Consider the following 25,215-nt stretch of genomic DNA (forward strand, 5'->3'; position numbering starts at 1 on the left):
CCTCTACTTATTCAGCCGCGTGCGCCTCATTATATTCCATGATGACATCAACGCGCGCTCGTACAAAATGCGCGCGTGACACCCTGGCCCACGAGCGAGGAGGCTGAACTTTAATCGAGCTCTGATCTGTGAGACCGTTACTTTTATCATCGCGAAAGTAATTCTGTCTTTGTATGTTGTTGACGATTCAACTGTCTCCCTTTTTCTTATTAGGATAAATAAGGTTGAAATTGTCAATTTATTTTTTGCTACTACATAAGTAGGTAAATACCGGTAAGCATTTTTAGTAGTTAATACATTCCGATTATTATATATAAAAAGAAACGTATAAAAAGTTGGTGTAAATAATTTTGAACAAACACACTCCATTCTTAGCCCATACAATATTTGCCGACACTATTGGGCCCTTGAGGGGCCATTTAATTTGATTTATCATCTTTCTGGGAGCAGCAGGAGACCAGCTCTGGTCGCTTCTGATTGGCTCTTTAACGCGCATGCGTAGTAAATTGTCATGCAGAGCAATCTCAGCGTCTGAAAAGTTGGAAATGCTGAGTTTGTCCAGAAGTTGAATGGAAATGTGTCTCAAACGATGAGGTTAACGCGAATGCGGGGATATTAACACCGGGAATAGGGTTGCCCTCGACCGAAGCTCCACTCTCACCAAGTTGGTAGCACCGTCCGGTAAGTTAAGCTGTTTTTAAATAACTCAATGATTTTAAAACTTTCTTGAGAACGGCTCTCTGGGACATCAGTATGTATATAGCCTACTACTAACTCAATAGTCCAAGGACATTAAAGTGGGAAATGAATGTACGAAATTGTTATTTCTCTCAAGCCATCCTGTAAATGCAACGTGATAGCAAACTCTCCGCACAAAGTGAGTTTGACTGAAAGTTCGTCATGTGATGACAGTCTTTGATCTCACAGACTTAATTCATAGGCTGAAACAAAGGAGAGTCCGACCACAACACTATGGTCTCACAAGGACCCCCTTCACATGGACTGACTGTCCATTATGGTTAATTATTATACCAGACAGAGCAACAATTATATAATCTCGGCTTTATTCAGGAAACAGACGTTGCTTGTTGTTTGTTGTTGTGGTGCAGAGTAGCGGAATAGGAGTAGAGCCTATTTACTTAAAGTTACCCAATTCCATAGTTTATTTCGATTAACGTCGTTCTGTTTAGAAAGTGCTCTCGGTCCATTTCATACTCTGTGTGGGTTACATTTCACATTTCACACATATTTGTGTCACACTTAGTGGAGGTACATTTTTTAAAAGGTGAAATGTGTTATTGCCACAATGGTCTGTGGGGTGACTTGTTTTTCTCATGCAAGGAAATCTCACATTAATGTGAAATCCCTATTTTTGGTTGCTTTCTTGACCTTACTAAACCTTACTAAATACAAGGCTTATTGGTGTGTCTCTGTTTATTACACGCATATCCATGTATAGCCTGAAGGGAGGTACGTTGAGTCTGTCACCCTCTTTTATGCAGCCACCGTTTCGTGAGGATCGTTCTAATACAGAACCGTCTGAGAAGTCTTCCTGTCATATTGAAGTGAAGGTCACCTCAGTGTGTGCTTGGCTCAGGCCGTGTTTACCCTTTCATGAGTCCAGATAAAAACCCAGTGAGCCCAATACAACAGCTCAGACCGGCAGATACAGAACACCACTGCATTCAACAAGTGGCTTAACAGTGAATGTCTTGCAGTAGTGTTTTACTCCCAGTTGCCTTGGTTATCCCTCCACTGTATCATGGTATAAAACGTAACATTCAGCATCAATTTCCATTTTCTTGCTGGAGCTATGAGGTCATCATGCAGGTTCTTTGATGGCTCAAATCCATCGTAACTCCATAGTTTTTTTCCTTCTTCTTCGATGTTGATTTGATTTGGGCCATGTGAAAAATTAGCATTCCCCTTTTTTTCCCTCCTTACCATGTGATTCCACTGACAAAGAGGTGTGTGTGTGTGTGTGTGTGTGTGTGTGTGTGTGTGTGTGTGTGTGTGTGTGTGTGTGTGTGTGTGTGTGTGTGTGTGTGTGTGTGTGTGTGTGTGTGTGTGTGTGTCAACGCGGCTACCAATACAAACCCTAACACACAAACACACAGCTTTCCTCGGCTATCTTTCATTTCAAAGCCAGGCCTTGTATGGCCTTTTTGTTTACTGCATGTTTAAACAAATGCCCTATCACCTTATAGGGCCGGCATCCATCACTTCATATCACACCGCCGGCCAAAAGCCCTTCCTTCTGTTCCTCGATGGGATAGCCAAGAGCAGTCAACACCTTGTTGTTGATCAGCTCCATGATTCAGTTCAGTGATCAGATCTGCTCAGTGATACAGGTTAGCTAGTGCTAACTGGTATGTACCTGTTACCGCTTAGCTAGTGCTAACTGGTATGTACCTGTTACCGCTTAGCTAATGCTAACTGGTATGTACCTGTTACCGCTTAGCTAATGCTAACTGGTATGTACCTGTTACCGCTTAGCTAATGCTATCTGGTATGTACCTGTTACCGCTTAGCTAATGCTATCTGGTATGTACCTGTTACCGCTTAGCTAATGCTAACTGGTATGTATGTACCTGTTACTGGTTTGCAGTAGCAGGCTGATAGCGGCAGCGCCAGCAACGAATACCTTTTTTATTCTTCTGCAGGGCTGTGCAGGTAGCCCGGAGATAATCACACTCCTGGTTTTGAAGAAGCGGCAGAAGAAACTGTGAATTGGAACGAATATCGTGCTCTATTAACCGCTTGTAAAATAAGCAGAAATGTCGTATTTTGGAGTTGGGCCTTTTAAAAGTCGTTTATTGCAGACGTACACAGGAAACTAAATAGATTCAGGTTTGCATTCATTGAAAGGTGTTCAGTTGAGCTGTGGAGCTCATTCCCTGGTACCTGGGGATCTACCTTAGCCTGCTAATGCTAACCAGTACCGGGTACATTTTGATTGGATAACTGAACAACAACGTAGTGGTCTGACTGCTCCTGTCCAACCCCAGCAAGGATCCCAGAAGGTGAAAAAGCCGAAATCCTGATCAAACCCTAAGAGAACCTCTATTCTATATATTCTATAGCCGACGTGTGTATGTTGTTCCACACAAACCTAATGCAGTCCAGTCGTGTGTTGGGAGACGCTCTGGATTGACGGCCACATCTGTAGCACAGCTGGATCCGGGCTCCAAGGGGGCTGGTGTGTGTGTGTGTGTGTGTGTGTGTGTGTGTGTGTGTGTGTGTGTGTGTGTGTGTGTGTGTGTGTGTGTGTGTGTGTGTGTGTGTGTGTGTGTGTGTGTGTGTGTGTGTGTGTGTGTGTGGGGGCCAGGTCACCTACGTGCTCTATAATCTTGTAGGGTGTAGGCGGGTGACTCTGCAGGGTCACTCCAACCGGGTCTGTTTTCTCTCTCAACACAGCCCCCCCCCCCCCCCTCTCTTAAAGTTCTCCCATCTGGCGCGGGGGTCAAACTAAACACGCCGTGTCATCGATCCGCTGGTGAGGGGACGCCGTCCGGCCCCGGCGCCGACTGAGAGAGGGTCGTCTGTCATTCTAACGGCCGCATCGGGAATGGAAAATAGTTTTAGACGCACTTTGAAAAATGGGTCTGTTGAAATAATTCTATGCATTTTCGGCGATCACTGCTTCTTGGATCCAGAACACGTCTTCAAGCCTGGGTCATGTTTGAAGGCATGAGGGTCTATTTATTTATTTTGCGTACCGATTATGCTTCCAAAACCTTCCTAAAAAGACAGCGGACTCGGTCCTAGGCCTCCGATTGGGTTGAATCCGTTGGGCGGGGGGCTGACATTGGTTATGGCTCTCCTATGGGTACTAGAGAGGTCCTCCACCTCCTCGTTGACTTGGAGGGGAGTGTGTGGTGTCAGTACCAGGCGCCGGGGGGAGGCCGAGGACGAGGGGGAGGACGAGGGGGAGGAGGTCAGGGCTGCGTGGGGGTGCGGGCCGTCCCTGCTCGCTCTCAGGCGTGGCCTCAGGGTTCACTGTGCTGTGTTGCTTTCGATCCAGCGGGCAGGTGCTGGGAGACGAGGCCTGGTGTGATGGGGCTGCCTCTCCTCATACTGGGGTGATGATCCATCACCCCCGAGCTCTGGGCTAGTCCCTGGCGACGCGGAAACTGACATTTCTTTGTCGCTGAACCTTTTCTGTGTGGGAAATTGAGGTTCAAGTCTGTCGCCTAAAAAGTAATGTTGTTTAAACTTTGAAACAACCAGGCCGAAGGTAAAGCCCTTTTTGTGTTGTTTGGCTCAGGAAGAACATCACTTGCAGTAAAAGCTGATTTGATTTCCCGTGGATATAATTATCCTGAGAAACAACATACCAGTCCACTGATTACACAGTCCACGTTGTTGAGAATGAATTGTCATGATCATATTATTCATGGTTATTTGACGTTATGTTTTGGACAGAAGAAGCCTGTCTGATCACATGTTGGTATCAGTTTGCATCCAGGGCCTTAATCAACCTTCCACCAGTGTGTTCCCTGTTCAGAGGAAGCTTTGGGTTTATAATGGAGCCCAGTGTATCACAGCTACAATGCTACCAGCTACCATGCTACCAGCTACAATGCTAACAGCTACCATGGATGGAAAGAGCTGAGCCCTTTCCCACAGAGAAACAGCTGTCCGGCAGGGTTTTACTACGGTGTGGAATATTTTTCCATCATACTACGGAAATACCGCTGGAAGAAACTGTAACAGAGTAGTATTCCGGTGGAACGCCCACCCCCCCCCCCCCCCCCCCACCCCTTATTGCCATGGGAACCACACGCTGAATGTCAAAAGGTGCCCTTCTGCCCCCAACTGCCACATTCACGGCCGTCGATGCAGACGGAAACAATTCCGTTTTTATGCGTCCCTTTCATGCGAATCAAATTAAATATACATTATATTAAGCAGTACACACAGGCTCACAGTTAGTGCTGTGTTCTCTGAAGTATGTGCTGCACTTTATAGAAATGGCAACGTTGTGGAGGACGTCTGACCGAGCTGTTACCGTATGGAAACCAACCTTAGTGGTCCAACTGTGGGCCCCTTGTGCTGCTCACTCGCCCCCTTCCCCTCCAGGCTAGTAGTTTAATTACATGTGCATGTAATGGCCTGAGCGGGTGTGGTCTGACCCAAGTAGAGAGGATATAAAGTAGAGCCTGTCTGTATTCCTCCCGGACTCAATCCCTGGCTCCACTTCATTAAAAAAAGCAGGGGGTAGCTTTTTGGTTTGTTTTCATTTTAAATCCCTATCTTTCCTACAAGCCAGATGTGCAGGTTTTATCAGTTGAATACAGTTTGCACCGCCTCGGTCTTCAAGTAACTCGTGAGCTCTTGATGTTTGGTCCAAATCCCCGGAAAACTGTAACCTTGTGACCCGTGTGTTTTGAATCCGGGCGCTTCTTTGACCCGGAAATCTTCATGACGGCTGTGTTGCGTTCACAACTTTGTTATGGAAGTTTGACATTCCGGGAATGCCACCCTCCCCCCCAGACCCCCCCCCGCCTCCTCCCCCTCTGTAGAATGGCTCCATTCTTCCGAGTAGATGCGTGTCGGGACCTCGGACCTTCACGACACCGAGAGCCGGGCCTCGGCCTCAGCCTCCCTCCATCCACCCCGGCGTGGGCCGTGTGTCTGTGTGAAGTACTCCTCCAGTGTCTGGTGGAGGCTGACGGCCGACAGGCCTGTGCACTCCCGGCCGTCACCCCACACTCCCGCTGCCTCCCCCAGCCCCCTCCGCCCTCCCCCACCTCCTTCTGATATCTCCCCTGGCCGGCGTTAAGAATGCGTCCGTGCAGCAGTTTGGCCGGAACGGAGGCGTGAGAACCAGCGTACGGTCGGGTGGTGCTCCAGATCTCCTGCTCCAGATGAGGAAGCAGGGTGGAGCTGTTGGAGTCTCTATCAGAACCAAGTGAAGGTGGACCGGCTAGAACCAGAAATCGGAGCCAGGAATATAATTAATGCCACTTTTCACAAGTCCTGAACCTCAAACTTTGAGTACTTGACATGCATCCAGTTTAGCGACAAATTCCCAATAAGGTATACATTTATGATTCTTGAATACATTTTAGTTAACGCATGTTATAAAACACAGACTTACTTGAGTTCATGCGCTTCCAATATTACAAGCAGTGCTGCCTTTTAGTTTCCCGGTAAAAATACCGTGGTTCCACGTAATGAAATTACATTCGGCAAATCATATCTTGTCTGAGCATGAATTTCAATCATAATGGAGCCTGTAATAGAATGACGCGCACAAGAGGGGGAAAATAAATCTATTTCTGCTGCTTATTAGCAGAGCTCCCTTCTACTGTTTGCTCCTTGCCATGTTTCATAAGTTGGCTAACTCTCTCCCATAAAGGTCTCGCCTGCCTTCCATCCATCAGGGGGAAAAGACGTGACTAGTTAGTGAGTGAACCTCCATTTCTGGACGTGCTTCGTTGTAATTATCACCATCTACGATGTCAAGGGCGCTGATGGAGACGCCTTCATCTTCCTCGCCGCTTCCTCCTCAGCTGGTCACCTCACTCTCCTCCTCGCTCTTCTCCCCTCCTCCTCTCTCTCCTCCTCTCCCTGCTCGTTCTCCTCTCCTCCTCTTCCTCCTCTCTCTCCTCCTCTCCTCCAGCCCTCCTCCTCTCCCTCCTCCTCTCTCTCCTCCTCTCCTCCTCCCCTCCTCCTCTCCCTCCTCCTCCTCTCCTCCTCTCCCTGCTCGTTCTCCTCTCCTCCTCTCCTCCCCTCCTCGCTCTCCTCCTCCTCTCCTCCCCTCATCCTCTCCTCCTCTTCCTCCTCCTCTCCTCCTCTCCTCCCCTCCTCCTCTCTCTCCTCCTCCCCTCCTCCTCTCCCTCCTCCTCCTCTCCCTGCTCGTTCTCCTCTCCTCCTCTCCTCCTCCTCCTCTCCTCCTCTCCTCCTCTCCTCCTCTCCTCCTCCCCCTCCGTCTGCTCAGACTCATTACGTTCTCGTCTTGTTTGATGTTCCCTTCAGGTTTGTCGGGAGGTGAAGATGATGTCCGACGCCAGTGAGATGCTGGCCGCGGCCCTTGAGCAGATGGACGGCATCATAGCAGGTACCCGCTGCTGCGCTAACCCTCTGAGCATGCTAACCCCGCTAACCCCGCTCACCCTGACTGTACCAAATACAGGCGGCGCTTCAGTGACTTAGCACGTCGGTTTACGCCCAACCGTTGTCCAGGGCGTCGCCATTCGATTTTTGCAAACCGCAGCTAACACTATTCATGCTGGCCCATAGCGGGTGAGACTTGAATGGTCCCAGCCTCTACGTGGTGCCACCATTGTCTTGTTCATGTCTTTTGGAAGCTTAACGGTGAACATGTAACAGATACATGTTTTTTTTCTCTTTAATCATATTGTTGATTAAGTATTCTAGCAACAAACAGGCCTCAATCCTTTGCAACCCCGCGATATTGTGAATAGTCTCTGCTTGTTTCGTAGCACAGACGTTTGAAGATACAGGACAGCCTTTCGCTAATGATGTTACTTCTTGTGTCGGTGATGCATATGGATTGGGGAGAAGTTCAGTCCAGACTGTATTGAACACTGATTAAGAAGTCCAGGAGTTTTGCCGACTGCTGTAGTAGCCTATAGGGGGAGAGTCCTAAGAGCACGTTCATAGATCCTGGCGTGCTATATGAGGGCGACGTTTGGAGCTACATAAAAGCCCTTTTAAGTCCGGTCTGGATTTATTAGGGTTAAAACAATCGGCTCCAATGGTACGTTTATCAAACAGGGATTCCTTTTTAAGGATTTCAACCACACCAGGAACGGATCATTAGTTACTTTTTAATGACCTGTACTCATCAACCAGGATCTCGGAAGTACATAGTCTAAAGAAAAACCAACTAATGAGATCAGAACCAAGCAAAGGAGAATTGATTGGCTTTCAATTAGGAAAAAGGAACTACGGGGAAGGGTCCTTCTGCATCCATCTACCGGGAATCCGTTAGAGGAGCTACATGCTAATGCTAGTCTCTGGCTCTCGGCCCATTGAGCCTCACTAACAGACTGGCTGCGGCTGGCCTGTGAGGAGTCAAACCAGGGCCAGCTACTGGTCTCGGCCTTCATGACTTTGAATTGGACAGTGTTACCGAATGCAGCCACGTCGTGAACACCATGAAGGCTTATGTGTGGCTCACACAAATCTTGTGTTGCTCAGATTAGTTTGACGTTTCTCATTGATTGACATTGCTTAGGGGTGTAGTGGGCCTGAGATACAGTATTCTATCACGCACTGTGGCTCTGCTGTACCTTGTTTACCACGTCGGCAGGCTAGACACATGAGATCCTTTTTAATTAGTTTTCTTCCAAACATCAATGGGGAGCTGGTCGCCGGAACGAGAGGAACGGGTTGGGATTAGCTATGATTAGCTGGGCTGTACATAAGGGGCTTAGGTATTAGTTAACTGATTATTGTATCGTCCCTTATCCAAGTCAACAACATGTTTCCGCCGGCTCGACTGAAACGACAAGATAACGATACCGGGGGAAGAAGAGCGGAAGGAAATAAAACGATTGGGATTGGGGTCAGGGGTTATCGTCCCAAACCATCGCAGCTCCCCATCGGAGTTAAAGCGCCGTCCTCATGACCCCCCCGGCGCCTCCTGCAGACCACGGCGGTCCAGACCACGTGTTGTCCTGGTCTCTCCCTCGCCGTGAAGCCGCTCTGTGGTTGGCCGAGCGAGACGCGCGTGGCCTCAGTCCTGGCGGTCGAGCAGCCGTGGTTCTGATGGCGATTCATCATTTTTCAAACATATTCAAATTAATGGTTTAGGCCGATTATTATCATTTCTTTTAAAGAAAGGTTAAATATCAGCATGGTAGCATGCACTGAAACATGTGAGTGTTTAGAGTTTGCTTAATGTCTGTGGCAACCAAAAGCAGCAGCACATCACGCGTATCCCAACATCTTAAAGTGAGGCCCGCGGCAGAGTGGGAGATGATGTTATTGATTTAGCTTCTGCTAATCATTGTTATTGTTCTAATAAAATCCAAACTTAAGAAATATACAGTATATATTTTTCACTTATAGAAAGAAATCGATTAAAATCGATAATCGGGTCGAGATTTTATTTTTAGGCCAAGTCGGCCAGCGTCTGCCTCCTTCCGCCGGTCCAGTCCGGACCACCGCCGTGAAGCCGCTCTGTGATGGGCCGAGCGGAACGAGACGATGGTGGCCTCGGTCCCTGGTGGCCCGGCGGCTGGTCCTGCACTCAGTCTCTCCTCCAGAAGCACGAGGTCGTTTACCACTGAGCACGCTCCGCTGCAAAGTAACGATTACTAAAGGAAGGCGACCGGGCGGCGTCCGAGGGGCTCGCCATTGGAGGGGAGGGGCCTCTGGTGGGTGTGGCCATCGGAGGGGAGGGGCCTCTGGTGGGTGTGGCCGTCGGAGGGGAGGGGCCTAAGGGCGTGCCGTCCGTCGCGTGCGGCTGCAGCTGAGCGGTGATCTGATGAGTCCTCACGATGCCACTGATGTGTGTAATAATAGCGCTGCCCTTTTGCAGCAGGAGCGAGACGGCTACACACACACACACACACACACACACACACACACACACACACACACACACACACACACACACACCCCGCCCCTTCCTCCTCGCTACTGTTGGAGCGATGTCTGTTATTTTAGACGTTTGTTTGTGCCTTTGTTTGTGTTGGCCTTGCTTGTGGAGAACACAATCTGTGGGGGAGATCATCTCTGGTGGACAGAGGATACCGCGGCTCAGCCAATGAGCTTCATTGCAATGTTCGTTGACAAAGCAAATATTGCTTGCAGATGTACCATCTAAAGCAAGACATTATTCACATGTGTGGGGGGAGGGGGGGGGGGGGGTGTTATGCGCACACATGCATACAAATATGTGCACACAAAAGTACAAACGCTGAGTTTTGGGGCGGGAGACTTTTGCTTGCAGAATTCAAATCTTCAAACTTAGTGTGTGTGCGTGCGCGTGTGTGTGTGTGTATGTGTGTGTGCGTGCGCGTGTGTGCGTGTCAGCCAAAGTAAAGGCAGCCCTGTCATCTCCACCTCTCCGTCTCCCCCCTGTGTCTCCGTCCCCTCCAGGCTCCAAGGCCATGGACTACTCCAACGGGCTCTTCGACTGCCAGTCCCCGTCCTCCCCCTTCCTGGGCGGGATGCGAGCCCTGCACCTGCTGGAGGACCTGCGGGCCGCGCTGGAGCTGATGGACGGCGAGGAGCGCGACAACCTGCGCTGCCAGATCCCTGACTCCACGGCCGAGGGGCTGGCCGAGTGGCTCCACCAGGGCCGGCTGGTAGGCTCTCCTCCACCCTCTGCCCCCACCCTCTGCCCCCACCCTCTCCTCCAGCCCCTGCCTCCACGCTTTGATTGGCCGCTGCTGAGAGAAGCGCAGTATGAATGCAGTCCATTTATGGTATTGTTTGTAATGACCATGAATAACTGGTAAATGTACTGAATACAGAAGGTGCTTTTCTAACCTGTGGCCGCTCAAAGCTCGCTTACAACATTCACCCATTCATGCACCCAGTCGTGCACACATTCATGCACACATTCATAGACAAATTTATGCACCCAGTCATGGGTGCATAAATCTATCTTGTAAAAAAAATCTTGGCATTCAGTCTGTGGAAACAAAGGAAGAATTTCATTGCAGAACTGAGAACGTCTCATTTATGCATATGACAATAAACACTTTGAATTGAATTGATCACATTCATGCACCCATTCAAGCACCAACGAAAGAAAACAGCCGGCTGGTCTTGGGCAGTCGTGGTTGTCCTCCTTGCCTCGTTTCATGCGTCTAAAACTCGCCAAAAGTCCCTTTCTGTTGAAGCGTCTGCCGAATGAGCAAATAGTACAAATCCATTTATATATGAAGTGGCGCAAACTGAACCATTATAATAAAAGGTCACAAGAAATCAAGCATCTCTGATCTCCCGATGCCTCTTTCCCTGGAGCGGTTTTCCCATCAATTGCTCTTGTTTTTTAAAGTGCCCAGTTCCAGTAATGTGTGAATATTGGAATGACCTTTTGTTTGCGGTGTAAATCAGTTATAGGGCTTTGCGCATGGCTGTACACAAAGAGTTTGATTAACCAGAGCAAGCTCGTCTCTAATACATCTCCAATGTGTGAGTTATTTGATGTTAATAACAGACGCTGGTTATTTTGATTGTCCCACGCCATGAATCTTGTGCTCTGGTGTGAATGTTATGGCATTCTTGTGAGCGATGAAGTTTCTATAGAAGCAGCAAAAGAAAATAGTTTCCATCCTCTGCGCCAGAGCTGACTCACACCAGGGCTCAGTTCTGCCTCCCCCGTCTCCCCCACACCACCCTCCCCCATCCCCCCCCACACCACCCTCCCCCATCTCCCCCTACACCACCCTCCCCTGACCCATCTGTGAAATCGGAGAGACTGGTTTGCTTTTGGAGCCTCATCACACAAGACAGTTGGGACTGGGAAGTGCTTCTCGCTTTTCGCCCAAAAATCCAAAGCGCACCCCTGTGCAGCTGTACCTTCCTTGTAAAATGTTTTGCAATTTCAGTTTGCTGGGGAACCTTTATGGTAGTCTGTGGTTAGGGTTATGTATGTGGGATGTGTGTGTGTGTGGATGCCGGCGCAGTTGTCCTCACTCAGAAATCCTCTTAACGTTGGGGACGCAACAACCGTGTCTACGCCCTGCCTCTCAGGCACTGAGTGAGTGATCGAGTGAGTGCTGCAGAAGTTGGTTAACACATAAAGGGATGCAGCCTTGTTCATACTTAATTGACGTTGTTGTTATTTCAGAGTAACGGTCACGGATTCGGGTCGGTCGAGGCCGCATACCAGGAACGTCTTTCCCGTCTCGAGAGCGACAAAGAATGCCTCGTTCTCCAGGTGTGTGTCGTTCTGTTATGTTGAATCTAAATTATTGTGCGATCAATTGTACAACGCAAGCAAATAGGACACTGCACTCAAACGTTGGTATAATAGGGATTGCTGCTAGCGCGCCTCATTACGATGTCTGATGATCCCATGCAGGTCAGCGTCCTCACAGACCAGGTGGAGGTCCAGGGGGAAAAGATCAGGGATCTAGACCGGTGCCTTGCGGAACACCGGGAGAAGCTAAATAACACCGAGCAGCTGTTCCAGCAGGTGAGCATTCCTTTTATTGTTATTTGTGCTTTATGTTGCCGTCTATGGGGTTACCATGGTGTGTACAGTTTAGAGTCTGGAACCTCTCGGTTAATTTTGGATTCCTGAGAGGCGTTGTTTATTAACGGGCGCAGATAAAGGTGCCCTCTGATGCAATTGGATAGGCCGACAACCAATCAGAACAAGGAAGTGTGTGAACCATCAACGGGGGACATCTTGGTTGCCTCAAAGCAATCACATCTTTTAAAATCCGCCCCATATAGGATCAACCTGTTGTGATCAGATGAGTTACACGCCAAGTCTGCTGTCTGTCTGGACAGGGGGGGGGGGGGGGAGAGAGAGAATTTGCAGATTTGTCTTGTTCTCAGGGGAACGTTTGTGTTTACCTGACTAATGAAAAGACTTGAACCTGATCAACTTGAGCGGAGCATGCAGACTTGTCTGGCTCTCAGGAGAATGTTAGTGGTACCAGACAGTAAAAGACTTGAACCTGAACTAAAAAGTCAAGTTGCGACCACTTCCATGAAGAATTAGGTTTCCGTAAAGTGCTTCGCTAATCCTAAATCACGTCGTTACAAACAGCCGTTGTGTTTCTGTGGGACTGGACTAACTGATTCTATTTCCACAGGAGCTGAGCACCAGGACTACTCTGGAGACACAGAGGACTGAACTCATGTCGGAGCTCTCCCGACTGAAGGTGAAGCTGAGCGACTTGGAAAGAGATCGGCAAGACGCAGAGGTAAACGCACGCACAAGCACGCGCACACACCTGCACGCCTTCCGCACACAGACCTGTCGTAGCACATCATGGCCTATGGATCTGATTTTCATTAGATGGTTGTGTAGCTGTTGTGTAGCTGTTGTGTAACCCTGAGGGGATGATTCTAGTAGTGCTGGCACCCAGCCAGTCAGTGTTTTTAAAGTCAATAAACGGGAGGCCGGGCCGCTGCCTGTCTTGGATGAAGCAACCACCGGCCTGGCATGTGGGGTTGGCTAGACTCTCCAACTGTAGTGGGGGGGGGGGGGGGGTAACTATCGCTTTTTGAAACCCTGTACTTTCAATCCGCCCACCTGTGTGTTATTTGCTTTGTGCTGGATCAATGCAATTAAATTTGCATCATTTTCTTCCTGACTTCAATTCTAGTGCAGAATTACGTTTCAGAAGTTTGTCTTTCTACCGGAGTGGACTCTCTGTGCAACGGTTTTAAGAGGGCATTAATCTAAAGTTGTTTACCTGTGAGATCCATCCAGCGTTGGCCGCCGGCCGGTGTTTATTCTGGGCCCTACTCTCGGCTGAAGCACCGATACTAATCTGCTCGTGGTTTTGTAATGAAAAGTTACATTTAACTTGAAATGGTTTTTGATGGTTTTAATGAAGATTGCACGACTTCAGTCCCTATGACAGCCCCTTTAGTTTTTTGATAACCATAATCATGGGGATTTTGTATAATGCCGTTGAATATCGTGTTGCGCTTATGAATTCGAAACTCCATTTCATACGTTTTCAGACCTCATATTCTGATCGTTTGAAGGGCATAACTTAATCATAACTAAGTTAGACTATACGGCTGTCACAATAATACTTTCAAACAATAATTGAAACACGATCAACCACAATATTGACCTATTGCCTTTCGTAATATTCTCTCCCAAGAAGTTGCTTATGAAAACACAGTATGGTTTCCCCTTGGACACAAATTCCCCCCCACTGTGAACTCTGCCCTGCGAGGAAATGTCTTCCATATACACACCAGAGGCCCCCCCTCCTTACACACACACACACACACACACACACACACACACACACACACACACACACACACACACACACACACACACACACACACACACACACACACACACACACACACACACACACACACACACACACACACACACACACACACAGAGAGAGGGTAACGGGAGTTGTCCTTCCTCCCCAGGGCGTGTACCAGGAAGTGACGGAGCTGAGGTTCAGGCTGAGCCGTGAGGAGACTGAAAGGCAGCAGTGTGAGAGGAAGCTCAATGCCACCACCGTGAGTGCCCCCGCAACACACAACAGACACACACACGCACACAACACGGCAACACTAGAGACCACCACACACACACCACCGTGAGTGCCCCCGCAACACACAACAGACACACAACACGGCAACACTACAGAGACCACCACACACACACCACCGTGACTGCCCCCGCAACACACAACAGACACACACACACAACACGGCAACACTACAGAGACCACCACACACACACCACCGTGACTGCCCCCGCAACACACAACAGACACACACACACAACACGGCAACACTACAGAGACCACCACACACACACCACCGTGAGTGCCCCCGCAACACACAACAGACACACACACGCACACAACACGGCAACACTACAGAGACCACCACACACACACCACCGTGAGTGCCCCCGCAACACACAACAGACACACAACACGGCAACACTACAGAGACCACCACACACACACCACCGTGAGTGCCCCCGCACTGACCGCAACACACATGACGGGCATGACGGGCAACAGATTGTCACACACACACACACACACACACACACACACACACACACACGGTCATGGCTACACAACAGATACCGCCTCTCACACACACAATGCTTGAATAATAAACGTTCAGAAATAAATTATAAGGAAAAATAAAGAGAACAGAAAACAGACAAAAACATAATGACCCAGAATACTCCTTGATGCGATTTTCTCATTTTCCGACCCTGCATTTCGCCCTCTCTCCGTCTTGTCTTCTGTTTGTTTGCGTTCTAGTGAACCCTTCCCTCCTACTCCCTCCCACCCCCCCCCCCCTCCAAGGAGCCCCTACTCACCCTCATCTAACCCCTTCTCCCCCCACGTCCTCTCCCCTGTCCCCTCAACACACTCCACCCCTCAAGAGTGCTAAGTGATCAGTGGTGGTGTGGCCCCCACCCTCCAGCTCTCTGCTCCTCCACCTCTCCCCCCTAAAGGCCCTCCTCTCTGGCTGCCCTCTGTCCAACGCTGCTCTCTGCTTCACTGGTCCCCAGCCAGGCTCCTGTAAGTCTCTCTCCTCTCTCTCTCTCTCTCTCTCTCTCTCTGTCTCTCTTTCTCTCTGTCTCTGTCTCTCCCGTTCTCCTTCTGTCTCTCTTTCAATATCTCGTATTCTCTCTCTCGTTCTCTCTTTGTCTCGTATGCTGTCTGTCTGTCTCCCTCTCTCCCTCTCTCCCTCTCTCCTTCTCCCACTCCCGTTCTGTCTCTCTCTCTTCAATATCTCGTATTCTCTCTCTCGTTCTGTCTCTCTTTGTCTCGTATGCTCTCTGTCTGTCTGTCTCCCTCTCTCCCTCTCTCCTTCTCCCACTCCCGTTCTGTCTCTCTCTCTTCAGTATCTCGTATTCTCTCTCTCTCTCACACACAGAGGTCCTTCCTCTCATGAGTAGAGTGTTTTTTAAAGCGGTGCCCTTGTGGTTGGCCTCCATTAGGCTCCATTGTGTTGATATCAGAGCTGTAGTATAATTTCTACTAAATGAATCCCACACACGCTCACAGCACACAGAGTCTGCTCCCTAGAACCTAGAGGCCTGCGGCCTAGCGCCTGGTCCTAGGCCAGACGCTCCCACGGCCGTCTGCCTCAGCCCGTCTGTCTGCCTCAGCCCGTCTGTCTGCCTCAGCCCGTCTGTCTGTCCCCCCGCCCCCAGGAGGAGCTGCAGCTGGTCCACGGCCGACTGGGGGAGCAGGAGGGGGAGCTGTGGAGGCTGAAGGAGCCCGCCGGCCGGCTGGGGACCGGGGGCCACGACGCAGCGAGAGGTAGGTGTGTGTGTGTGTGTGTGTGTGTGTGTGTGTGTGTGTGTGTGTGTGTGTGTGTGTGTGTGTGTGTGTGTGTGTGTGTGTGTGTGTGTGTGTGTGTGTGTGTGTGTGTGTGTGTGTCTGTCGAGGGGGGGAGGAGGGGTTTAGAAGATCCCCAAACCGTCCCGTAACACTCCGACAGAGGAAGGCTCTGTCCCCCCGCCGCCCCCCTTGGCCCAAAGCGTCCTTCCTGCTGTAATTATATTCCACGTTCCTGGCGGCAGCTTCTGAGAATACGGGAGTTCCCCCCCCCCCCCTTATGGCAATATTCTCTGCACCCCGCATGGTCTTGCCTCCCCCCCCCCCCCCGGTGAGGGGAGTGGGAGTAGCACTGAGAAGAAGACAGCCGCATTCCTCCCGGTCTGATTTATGTGTGTGTGTGTGTGTGTGTGTGTGTGTGTGTGTGTGTGTGTGTGTGTGTGTGTGTGTGTGTGTGTGTGTGTGTGTGTGTGTGTGTGTGTGTGTGTGTGTGTGTGTGTGTGTGTGTGTGTGTGTGTGTGTGTACACACATGTCGGGACATCTCCCTCATGGGCCCGACTGAAGGAGGGGAGGTTCAGAGGAGCAGTGGGGTGGGGGGGGTAGGTGGGGTACGTGGGGTACGGTGGGTGGCTTGATTTCGCAGGTTGATCGGTGCGTGTCACTTCACTCCGCTCCGCTTGTCAAAAGCATTGAACACGCGTTTGGTTCATTAACGGGAATTAAACCGCGACGCTTTTCGCTGCCCCTTCAGCTCAAAGTACGAGTCGTCCTGGTCGTACTTTGACCGTACTTTGTCGTACTGTGTCGCCCTGAGCCAGTTGGAACCGTAGCCGGTTCTAACTGGCTCAGGGCCGGGCCAGATGTCGTTCCCTGTGAAGCGCTGCCTGGTGAGTGGAATCACCTGGCACGGGTCGCAGCCAAGAGCGGCCGTTCACAGGCGCTTGGGTTCCCCGCGCGTTACCCTTTCACTCACTGCAGCAGACTAGACAACGAGAGTTTCCCATTGGCTCGTGCACTCGCAGTGAATTGCTGTAAAATGCGCCCCGTTTGAGACAGCTGCTGTTGTTTGTCTACCCTCATAACTCACGTCTATGTTAGAGCTGTGTACTAGATGGAGATATGTACGAGACTATACACGCAAGCGCGTACGTGCAGTGTATACATGTTCATTATCCCACTGGTATCCAGGGGCCTTATTGAGCCAGAGGCCATCTTGGTTCCTTCTCAGTTCCAGATGCTAGCAGATGCATTCAGAGTATGGCCCATAAGGGGAATCTGAAGCCCGTCGACGACAGACAGGACTGTGGTTGGTGCATTGTGCTGTGGGCTCCACTTTCCTATCCAATCTGAATCGAGACCCCAGCCAGACGCGATGCAACGCATCCCATACTAATCCCCCAAATGATGATGAATATCCCAGTTTCCACTGGTCAGTGCACTGGGAATCAGTTTTTGGCCCTGAATCCTCCTTTTGCTTTTAATTTGGAGTTGGCGAGGGCTAGCGACGCATAGCGACCAGATATTACCCTAAACGTCACTGATTATGGGGTTTATTAACAGCTGTGATGTCTCTATTCTATCCCAGATATGGAAATGTTGAATATGAAGAGTGCGCTGGAGTCGCTGATGTCCGCCAACAGCGAGAAGGTACGGACCGGACGCAGACGTGATGTCATAGCAACGCCGCCGTTATTTTAGCAGATGTTCTCGCAAACGATGTCTGCAGAGTGTCTCTCTGCAGCAGGCCCTACGCCCCTCTGCCCCCCTCTGCCCCCCTCTGCCCCCCCGCTGCCCCCCTCTGCCCCCCTCTGCCCCCCGCTGCCCCCCTCTGCCCCCCTCTGCCCCCCTCTGCCCCCCCTCTGCCCCCCTCTGCCCCCCTCTGCCCCCCTCTGCCCCCCCTCTGCCCCCCCTCTGCCCCCCTCTGCCCCCCTCTGCCCCCCTCTGCCCCCCTCTGCCCCCCTCTCCCTGTTCCACGTCGTGCCCCGAGCAGATGAAGGAAGCGTCTCTCGGTTCCTAATGCCCCGTCTCCGTCCGACAGGACCAGCGCATCGAGGAGCTGCTGGTGGCCTCGGCCCCGTACCGGAGAGGCCAGGACCTGATGAAAGGTCGGCACTCACTCAACACGTTAGTAAACCCAACGCAGGTTGATGTAAAACCAAACCACGTAATGAACCCTCCCCCCCCCCCCCCCCCCCCCGGGCTGCGCAGAGAGGCTGAACGAGGCTGATTACGATGACATCCCCGATCATCCATCTGTTGCCGTCGCCATGGAGACTGCGCAGGTCGTCTTGGCGATGGAGGCGGGGACGGGGCGGAGCTCCAGCGAGGTAAACACGCCGCTCTGTCACAACAGTCGACGCGCCGCGCCGCAGACCCCGAGACCCGCACCTCCTGAGAGAAACAGAAAGAATGTGTTTCACCCCCACCCCCACCCCCCCGAACCTCCACCCCCACCCCCACCCCCACCCCCACCTCGACCCCCACCCCCACCCCCCCGAACCCCCACCCCCACCCCCACCCCCCTGAACCTCCACCCCCACCCCCACCCCCACCCCCACCCCCACCTCGACCCCCACCCTAGTACGGACGGCCGTTTGTTATTGGTTTAGTTCAAAGTGATGTCGTCTTTATAAAGTTTTCAACTGTGGTTGAACTTATCTTGTCGTGTCACTTTAAGTTAAGTTGATTTGTGTCTCTTTGTGTCGCTCTCTCTCTCCGTCTCTTCCTGTCATTGTCTCATTCTCTCTCTCTCTGTCTCTCGGTTTCTCTCTCTCATTCTGTCTTTCTGTCTCTCTGTCTCTGTCCGTCTCGTTCTGTCTGTCTGTCTGTCTGTCTGTCTCTCGTTCTGTCTGTCTGTATGCTGTCTGTCTGTATGCTGTCTGTCTGTCTGTCTGTCTGTCTGTCTGTCTTTCATTCTGTGTGTCTGTGTGTCTGTCTCTCGTTCTGTCTGACTGTATGCTGTCTGTCTGTCTGTCTCTTGTTCTGTCTGTCTGTCTCTCGTTCTGTCTGTCTGTCTGTCTCTCGTTGTGTCTGTCTGTATGCTGTCTGTCTGTCTGTGTGTCTTACCCCTGCCTGTCTCGCCCCCAGTCCAGCCCCTGCATCGCGGTGCTGTCAGAGATGACGGCTCTGGACCGGGAGCAGCAGCAGGCCACAGAGAGGTACCCCCCCCCCCCCCCCCCCCATTGTCCTGGCCCTTCCTGGTTCCTGCCTTCCTCCTGACTCACTTCCCTCCACTCGCTGGGGCTCACTTGTGTTTGTTGGTATTTCTCCTCTTCAGCTCAGCGCCTCCGTCCAGCAGCACGGCCCAAAGCCCCCCCGGTGCTGAGCAGGTGAGCGTCTGGAACATCCCAAATGTGAACTCAACTAATTAAAAAATGTGTAGTTAAAGGAGGAATAGTGTTCTGCAACCTCGGGGTCAAAAGTACAGATGCACCGATAGTGAAACGGTGTGCTGATATCGATGTTTAACATGAAAGTTTGGCCCGATGCCGATACTTGGATTTATTTTATTTTTTCATAGTTATTCCACCTTTCGTGGCAGGGAAATAAATGCATCTTAATTATAAAGAAAATAACAGATGGTCTTTCAGACCTTCGAATCATCACACGAATCAACACAAATCTAATCACACATTTCAACAACCTTTGGTAGATCCTTTCCACGACAGATTATCTTGTCCTCTAATGTACCGAGAGGCCGTTGGAACTTTACAAGAGAGGCGCACACACACACACACACACACACACACACACACACACACACACACACACACACACACACACACACACACACACACACACACACACACACACACACACACACACACACACACACACCCCCCCTGCGGCCCCCTCGTGTTAAAGACATGCCACTTGAGTGAATTTAAATCAATTAGGTTAAGTTTTCTGGTCGCCCCTTAGTGGTCCTTGACGCGGTGGTTAGACGACCGGTGGGACCACTACAGAATTGATGAGGACATGGGGTGTCAGGTTGTTGAGTTGTGCCACCTAGTGGTGTCATCATGGAACTGCAGTGTGGTTAGACGTGCTCTTGTGTCACTGTACACCGTCACTCTGTGGCACTGCGTCCCTCGTGCATAGTTAATTGGATTGAGACGGCGGTGGAAGGATTTTGTTCGTTAGACACAAAGTTTGAGGGATGTCGAATGGTCCAAAAATTGTTTTGACGCACAAAATAAATACAGTAAGAGAAAGTTGAAGCAACATTTTTTAGCGTTTCACTCAGTGTGCGTTCCGTCATTCCATTCCAGAGCACCAGTCGGGAGGGATCGGCCTCTCCAACGCTACAGAATGAAAGCTTCGGCACCAAGAAGGCGCGCTCCTCCTTCGGCCGCGGCTTCTTCTTCAAGTCGCGTGGAGCCAAGCGGACGGGCAGCTCTCCAAACCTGGGTGAGTCGGAGAGCGTCGACGCCCCCTGCTGGCCGAACTTGTCCATGCGTCATCCCTAGACCTGCGAAAATAGGAATTAAGAAAGTTGTTGGCAAAAACTAAGAAGTATACCTGAAACAAATGAAATATTATTAATCACTACAGTGTCCCTTACTAATTATAATTCTATTTTATTGACGTTTTATTTGTTATTTCTTCCCAATCCCTTGCATGGCTCCAGCATTGTTCCGGTCTGCTTCTCTCGCTGTTGCTCCCTACGAAACTCCTGAAAGTAACTGAGTATATGCAGTACATATCTGTCTGAAGTGTACATACTTCCGACAGACTTGACCTTTTGTGCACTGTAGTCCTAAACCACAAGGGTCTGTGTAATCGGTTCGTTTTCTGGGGTCAAGTCTGGGCACTGCAGTGATTGTCGGGTGCGGGCGGTCTCCGTGGCGCCCATGGAGGCCGCCTGGGGCTGGCTGCCGTCTGGCTGCCGTCTGGCTGCCCTGGGGTCGGCACAACTGGATGTAGGGCGGGATTAGCGCTGATGTAGCAATGCCACCACCTGCTGATGGACTTTCCCTCCTCTTTCTGTCAAAACATTTGAATATATTTTCTTTATTCAAATTCCGAGGTGTTTTTTCCTTACTATTTCTTCCTACGGGTGTGTGAGGTGTTTCCTGTCTGCTCTCGGCTCATTGGCTAACGGCCCGACCAATCGACATCCAGTTGTCCCTCCTCCTTGTAGTCGGCTCCATCTGCAAACGTCCTGAGTCACCTGGCGGCCATCTTGGTTCTAAACTCCAAGATGGCCGTTTAGAACCAAGGGGATGGGTGGACAAGCACGGTGGTGTGGGGGTCTTTGGAGTCCCCCGTGTGTGTGTGGGTGTGTGTGTGTGTGTGTCTGTGGTCCTGACGTCTTCCTGTTTCCAGCGGAGGCGGAGCAGAGGGGCACGGACCACCTGGACCTGGCCGTGGCCCCGCCCCCCCCGCCGCGAGGCTCCGCCCCCGCCGGGCCGGACTCCGCCTCCTCACCCGAAACCCGCAAGAAGACCAAGGGGCTGAGGAAGTTCTTTGGCAGGTAACTCATCGCCAGGGGCAACCATGGGGTTCTGATTGGTCCAATGGGCGCCAATCACCTGTACTCGCAATGTCATTGGCTGAGCTCTCTCTGTCTCTCTCTGTCTCTGTCTCTCTCTCTCTCAGGATGAAGAGGAGCCACTCTTCCTCGTTGAACCTGGACGACCCGTCAGACTCTGAGTTCAGAAGGGGCGGAGTCAGGGCCACCGCGGGCCCCCGCCTCGGCTGGTCACATGACCTCAAGCAGGACGGCGGGTAGGCTGACCGAGACGGGCCGGGCTCTGTGCGGAGAAAAAGTTTACTTTGGAACTTTTTCTAAAACTTTTTAAACTATTATGTGTGTGTGTTTGTGTGTGCGCCTCCCTGTGTGTGTGGTTCCCTGTTTGTGCGCCTGGGTATGCGTGTGCTTCTCTCCCTGTGTGTGTGTGTCTCCCCCCCTGTGTGTGTGTGTGTGTGTGTGTCCCCCTGTGTGTGTGTGTGTGTCTCCCCCCCTGTGTGTGTGTGTGTGTCCACCCCTGTGTGTGTGTGTGTGTGTGTGTGTGTGTCTCCACCCCTGTGTGTGTGTGTGTGTGTGTGTGTGTGTGTCTCCACCCCTGTGTGTGTGTGTGTGTGTGTGTGTGTGTGTGTCTCCACCCCTGTGTGTGTGTGTGTGTGTGTGTGTGTCTCCACCCCTGTGTGTGTGTGTGTCTCCCCCCCTGTGTGTGTGTGTGTGTGTGTGTGTGTCTCCCCCCCTGTGTGTGTGTGTGTGTGTGTGTGTGTGTCTCCCCCCCTGTGTGTGTGTGTCGTCGTCGTCCCCCCCTGTGTGTGTCTCCCCCCCCCTGTGTGTGTCTCCCCCCCCCTGTGTGTGTCTCCCCCCCCCTGTGTGTGTCTCCCCCCCCCCCTGTGTTTGTGTCTCCCCCCCCCCCTGTGTGTGTGTCTCCCTCCCTGTGTGTGTCCTCCTCCCCCCCCCCCCCCCTGTGTGTGTGTCTCCTCCCCCCCTGTGTGTCTCCCCCCCCCCCCTGTGTGTGTGTGTCTCCCTCCCTGTGTGTGCGTGTGTGTGTCTCCCCCCCTGTGTGTGTCCTCCTCCCCCCCCCCCCCTGTGTGTGTGTCTCCTCCCCCCCTGTGTGTCTCCCCCCCCCCCCCCCCCCCCCCAGGCCGGCCGACCCCCCCTTCCCCCAGTGGAGCAGCGACCAGGTGTGCGGCTGGCTGGCGGCCCAGGGCCTGGGGCAGTACGTGGCCCAGGGGCGGGAGTGGATCCTCTCGGGGCAGACGCTGCTGGACGCGCCCCAGAGCGACCTGGAGAAGGTGGGCGTCGGGACGTGTGTTCGTTCATTAACAGACGCGTTGCTCGCTGTAAATAAGACCTTCAGCTGCAAATTCTGATTTCCATCTGTTGTCCCCAGCCAGGTCCTAAAAGGGACCCTAAAAAAGATTTGAAAGACATTATGAATCACTGATTGGAATAAAGGAAATCATTAATGGAGGCCGATCGGCTCTTCAATGATGTGTTGGTAAACTAAAGTGTGTCATCTTAAAGTCACAATGTGTGAGTTTGCTCCCCACCCAGTTAGTAGGCGAGACTTTAGGATAAAAGACTCAGCAATGTTGTTCTATCCAGTCCAACCAGCTGATCGGGTGTGTTACGAGAACTAGTGTGGCGAGGCCGGCTGGGTGGTGTGTTACGAGAACTAGTGTGGCGAGGCCGGCTGGGTGGTGTGTTACGAGAACTAGTGTGGCGAGGCCGGCTGGGTGGTGTGTTACGAGAACTAGTGTAGCGAGGCCGGCTGGGTGGTGTGTTACGAGAACTAGTGTGGCGAGGCCGGCTGGGTGGTGTGTTACGAGAACTAGTGTAGCGAGGCTGTCTGGGTGGTGTGTTACGAGAACTAGTGTAGCGAGGCTGGCTGGGTGGTGTGAGCGGGTTCTGTGTCGATGGTCCAATGCCTGTGAACAAAGAGAGGCCGCAAAAATAAGACATTTTGAATTGAAGGAGGTGAATTCCTTTGATCTAGCATTAATACGGAGCAGTGTCATGCCGAGACAGCCCATGTATGAGGACGAGGACTTCCCTTCATTAAGGGATTGGCCGGAGGTGTGTCCGTGTCTCCCGACATACGTGATGCCCCCTCCATTTATGCCTTTTAAATCAAGGCTCAAAACTCTGTTCAACCTTGCCTTCCCTCCCCATTAACTATCTGACCTCTGCACTTCTGCTTGTTGTGTGTGGATGTCCGGTTTCATGTCTTTTATTTGTATTTTATTCTAATGTTATTTTGCCTTCATCTTTGCCTACTGTATGCACTATGTCCAGCACTTTGGTCAGTGCAAACTGTTATAAATGTGCTTTTATGAATAAATGTTACTTACTTAATTACTCCTGTGGGTTGCCACTACAGGGGCTGTGCAGCAGTAACCCCCTTCACAGGAAAACCCTCTGTCTCAAAGGGGTATCATTAGGGGACTGACCTGAGGGTTGTTGTGGGTTGCCTCTACAGGAGCTGTGCATCAGGAACCCCCTTCACAGGAAGAAGCTGCAGCTGGCGCTCCGGGCCGCGGTCGGCCCGGGGGACGAGGACCTCCAGGGGAAGCTCAACCACAACTGGGTCACCCGTGAGTCCACGTGTTCCGGTTCTGGTTTTCACAGGGTTCAAACGCATGTCACCAAAAGGCTTCCTTTTTGGAGGGGATTAGGAGGAACCATGTAGAATGCCGTTATGCTCTAATCGGCTTAAAAGATTTGTCTGTTTGGTATGAGATCGTTTGGGACCTCGCAAGAATGGCTGCGAAGCACGTCCGTCCTCACGTGTGTTAGCAAACGGTTGAAATGTATAACTATTATGAATTATATATCATTGAATAACTGTTTAAAGATTTGACCAATTAAGTGACAGTGATATCAGTTTTAATTTGAGAGAGAGAGAGAGAGAGAGAGAGAGAGAGAGGGAGGGGGAGGGGGAGAGAGGGAGAGAGAGAGAGAGGGGAGTATCGTGTTCAAAACAACCTGTGTATTTGTATTCTCTGTATTTGCGTTTAACTTTTCGTCCTTTTTAATAGTATTCATTTGTTTGTTTTATAACTCGATAGTTGAATTGTACAGCACTGTGGTCATCTGTTGTTGCTTTTAAAGGGCTCTATAATAAACTTGACCTCGTACTAAAGAGCAGGACTGCACTGTCGCCCCCCAGGATGGTTGGACGACATCGGGCTGCCCCAGTACAAGAGCCAGTTCGACGAGGCTCGCGTCGATGGTCGCATGCTGCACCACATGACCGTGGTGAGCCTGCGGGGTTCCCAACTTTATACGCACAGAAGTCAGCGGACAAAGTGGGCGGGGCTGCTGGGAACAACAGCTGTGTTCGAAATCGTCCCCTATCACGGATATGGTGCACTATATAGGGTGCTCGCCATTTTGTAGTGGTGTTCGAATTCTCAGTGGTTAATTTCATTCACTAAATAGTGGACTTAAAATACCCAAAATTTGAGTTTAGAAATGTTCAGCCTAGTGTCCGAATTCTCGTTTGTTCGTTGCCTATATAGTGCACTCTATCATGAACCCTATATAGGGAACAGTGAGTGAGTGAATAGGGAAGGAACGGAGGGAGGAATGCATCACAAGGTGTAAGGTATGGTCTGCCCTTATAAGGTCATAACCACAGGTGCAGAGGGCAGCGTGCGCACGTCTAGAGGAGAGGAGAACAATGCATCGTGTCCATATATGGGCGTATGTTTGTACGGTACGCTGTCATAGAGAGTTTTCTGTTCGCTCGTAAACTACTGATAATAAGCAGTGAGTTTTTACTT

The 25,215-nt window shown here is 51.1% G+C and overlaps 1 protein-coding gene across 1 annotated transcript in view; it reads left to right on the top strand.

Moving 5' to 3' along the window:
* Positions 1-494: 494 nt before the first annotated feature.
* The window catches only part of LOC132456626 (liprin-beta-1-like), a 27,063-nt gene continuing 2,342 nt past the window's right edge, over positions 495-25,215 (top strand). The window contains exons 1-19 of the mRNA XM_060051032.1: positions 495-681; positions 6,985-7,066; positions 10,081-10,289; positions 11,783-11,872; positions 12,017-12,130; positions 12,759-12,869; positions 14,074-14,166; positions 15,836-15,944; positions 17,549-17,610; positions 18,002-18,068; positions 18,172-18,290; positions 19,051-19,121; positions 19,241-19,292; positions 20,235-20,373; positions 21,292-21,439; positions 21,565-21,693; positions 22,572-22,722; positions 23,910-24,024; positions 24,600-24,826. Coding sequence (XP_059907015.1) covers positions 7,003-7,066; positions 10,081-10,289; positions 11,783-11,872; positions 12,017-12,130; positions 12,759-12,869; positions 14,074-14,166; positions 15,836-15,944; positions 17,549-17,610; positions 18,002-18,068; positions 18,172-18,290; positions 19,051-19,121; positions 19,241-19,292; positions 20,235-20,373; positions 21,292-21,439; positions 21,565-21,693; positions 22,572-22,722; positions 23,910-24,024; positions 24,600-24,826 — 2,070 coding nt within the window. The 5' untranslated portion in view covers positions 495-681; positions 6,985-7,002. The remainder of the gene's footprint in view (positions 682-6,984; positions 7,067-10,080; positions 10,290-11,782; positions 11,873-12,016; positions 12,131-12,758; positions 12,870-14,073; positions 14,167-15,835; positions 15,945-17,548; positions 17,611-18,001; positions 18,069-18,171; positions 18,291-19,050; positions 19,122-19,240; positions 19,293-20,234; positions 20,374-21,291; positions 21,440-21,564; positions 21,694-22,571; positions 22,723-23,909; positions 24,025-24,599; positions 24,827-25,215) is intronic.

Source organism: Gadus macrocephalus, chromosome 4 (assembly GCF_031168955.1).
Source record: "Gadus macrocephalus chromosome 4, ASM3116895v1".
NCBI classification, from domain to species: domain Eukaryota; kingdom Metazoa; phylum Chordata; class Actinopteri; order Gadiformes; family Gadidae; genus Gadus; species Gadus macrocephalus.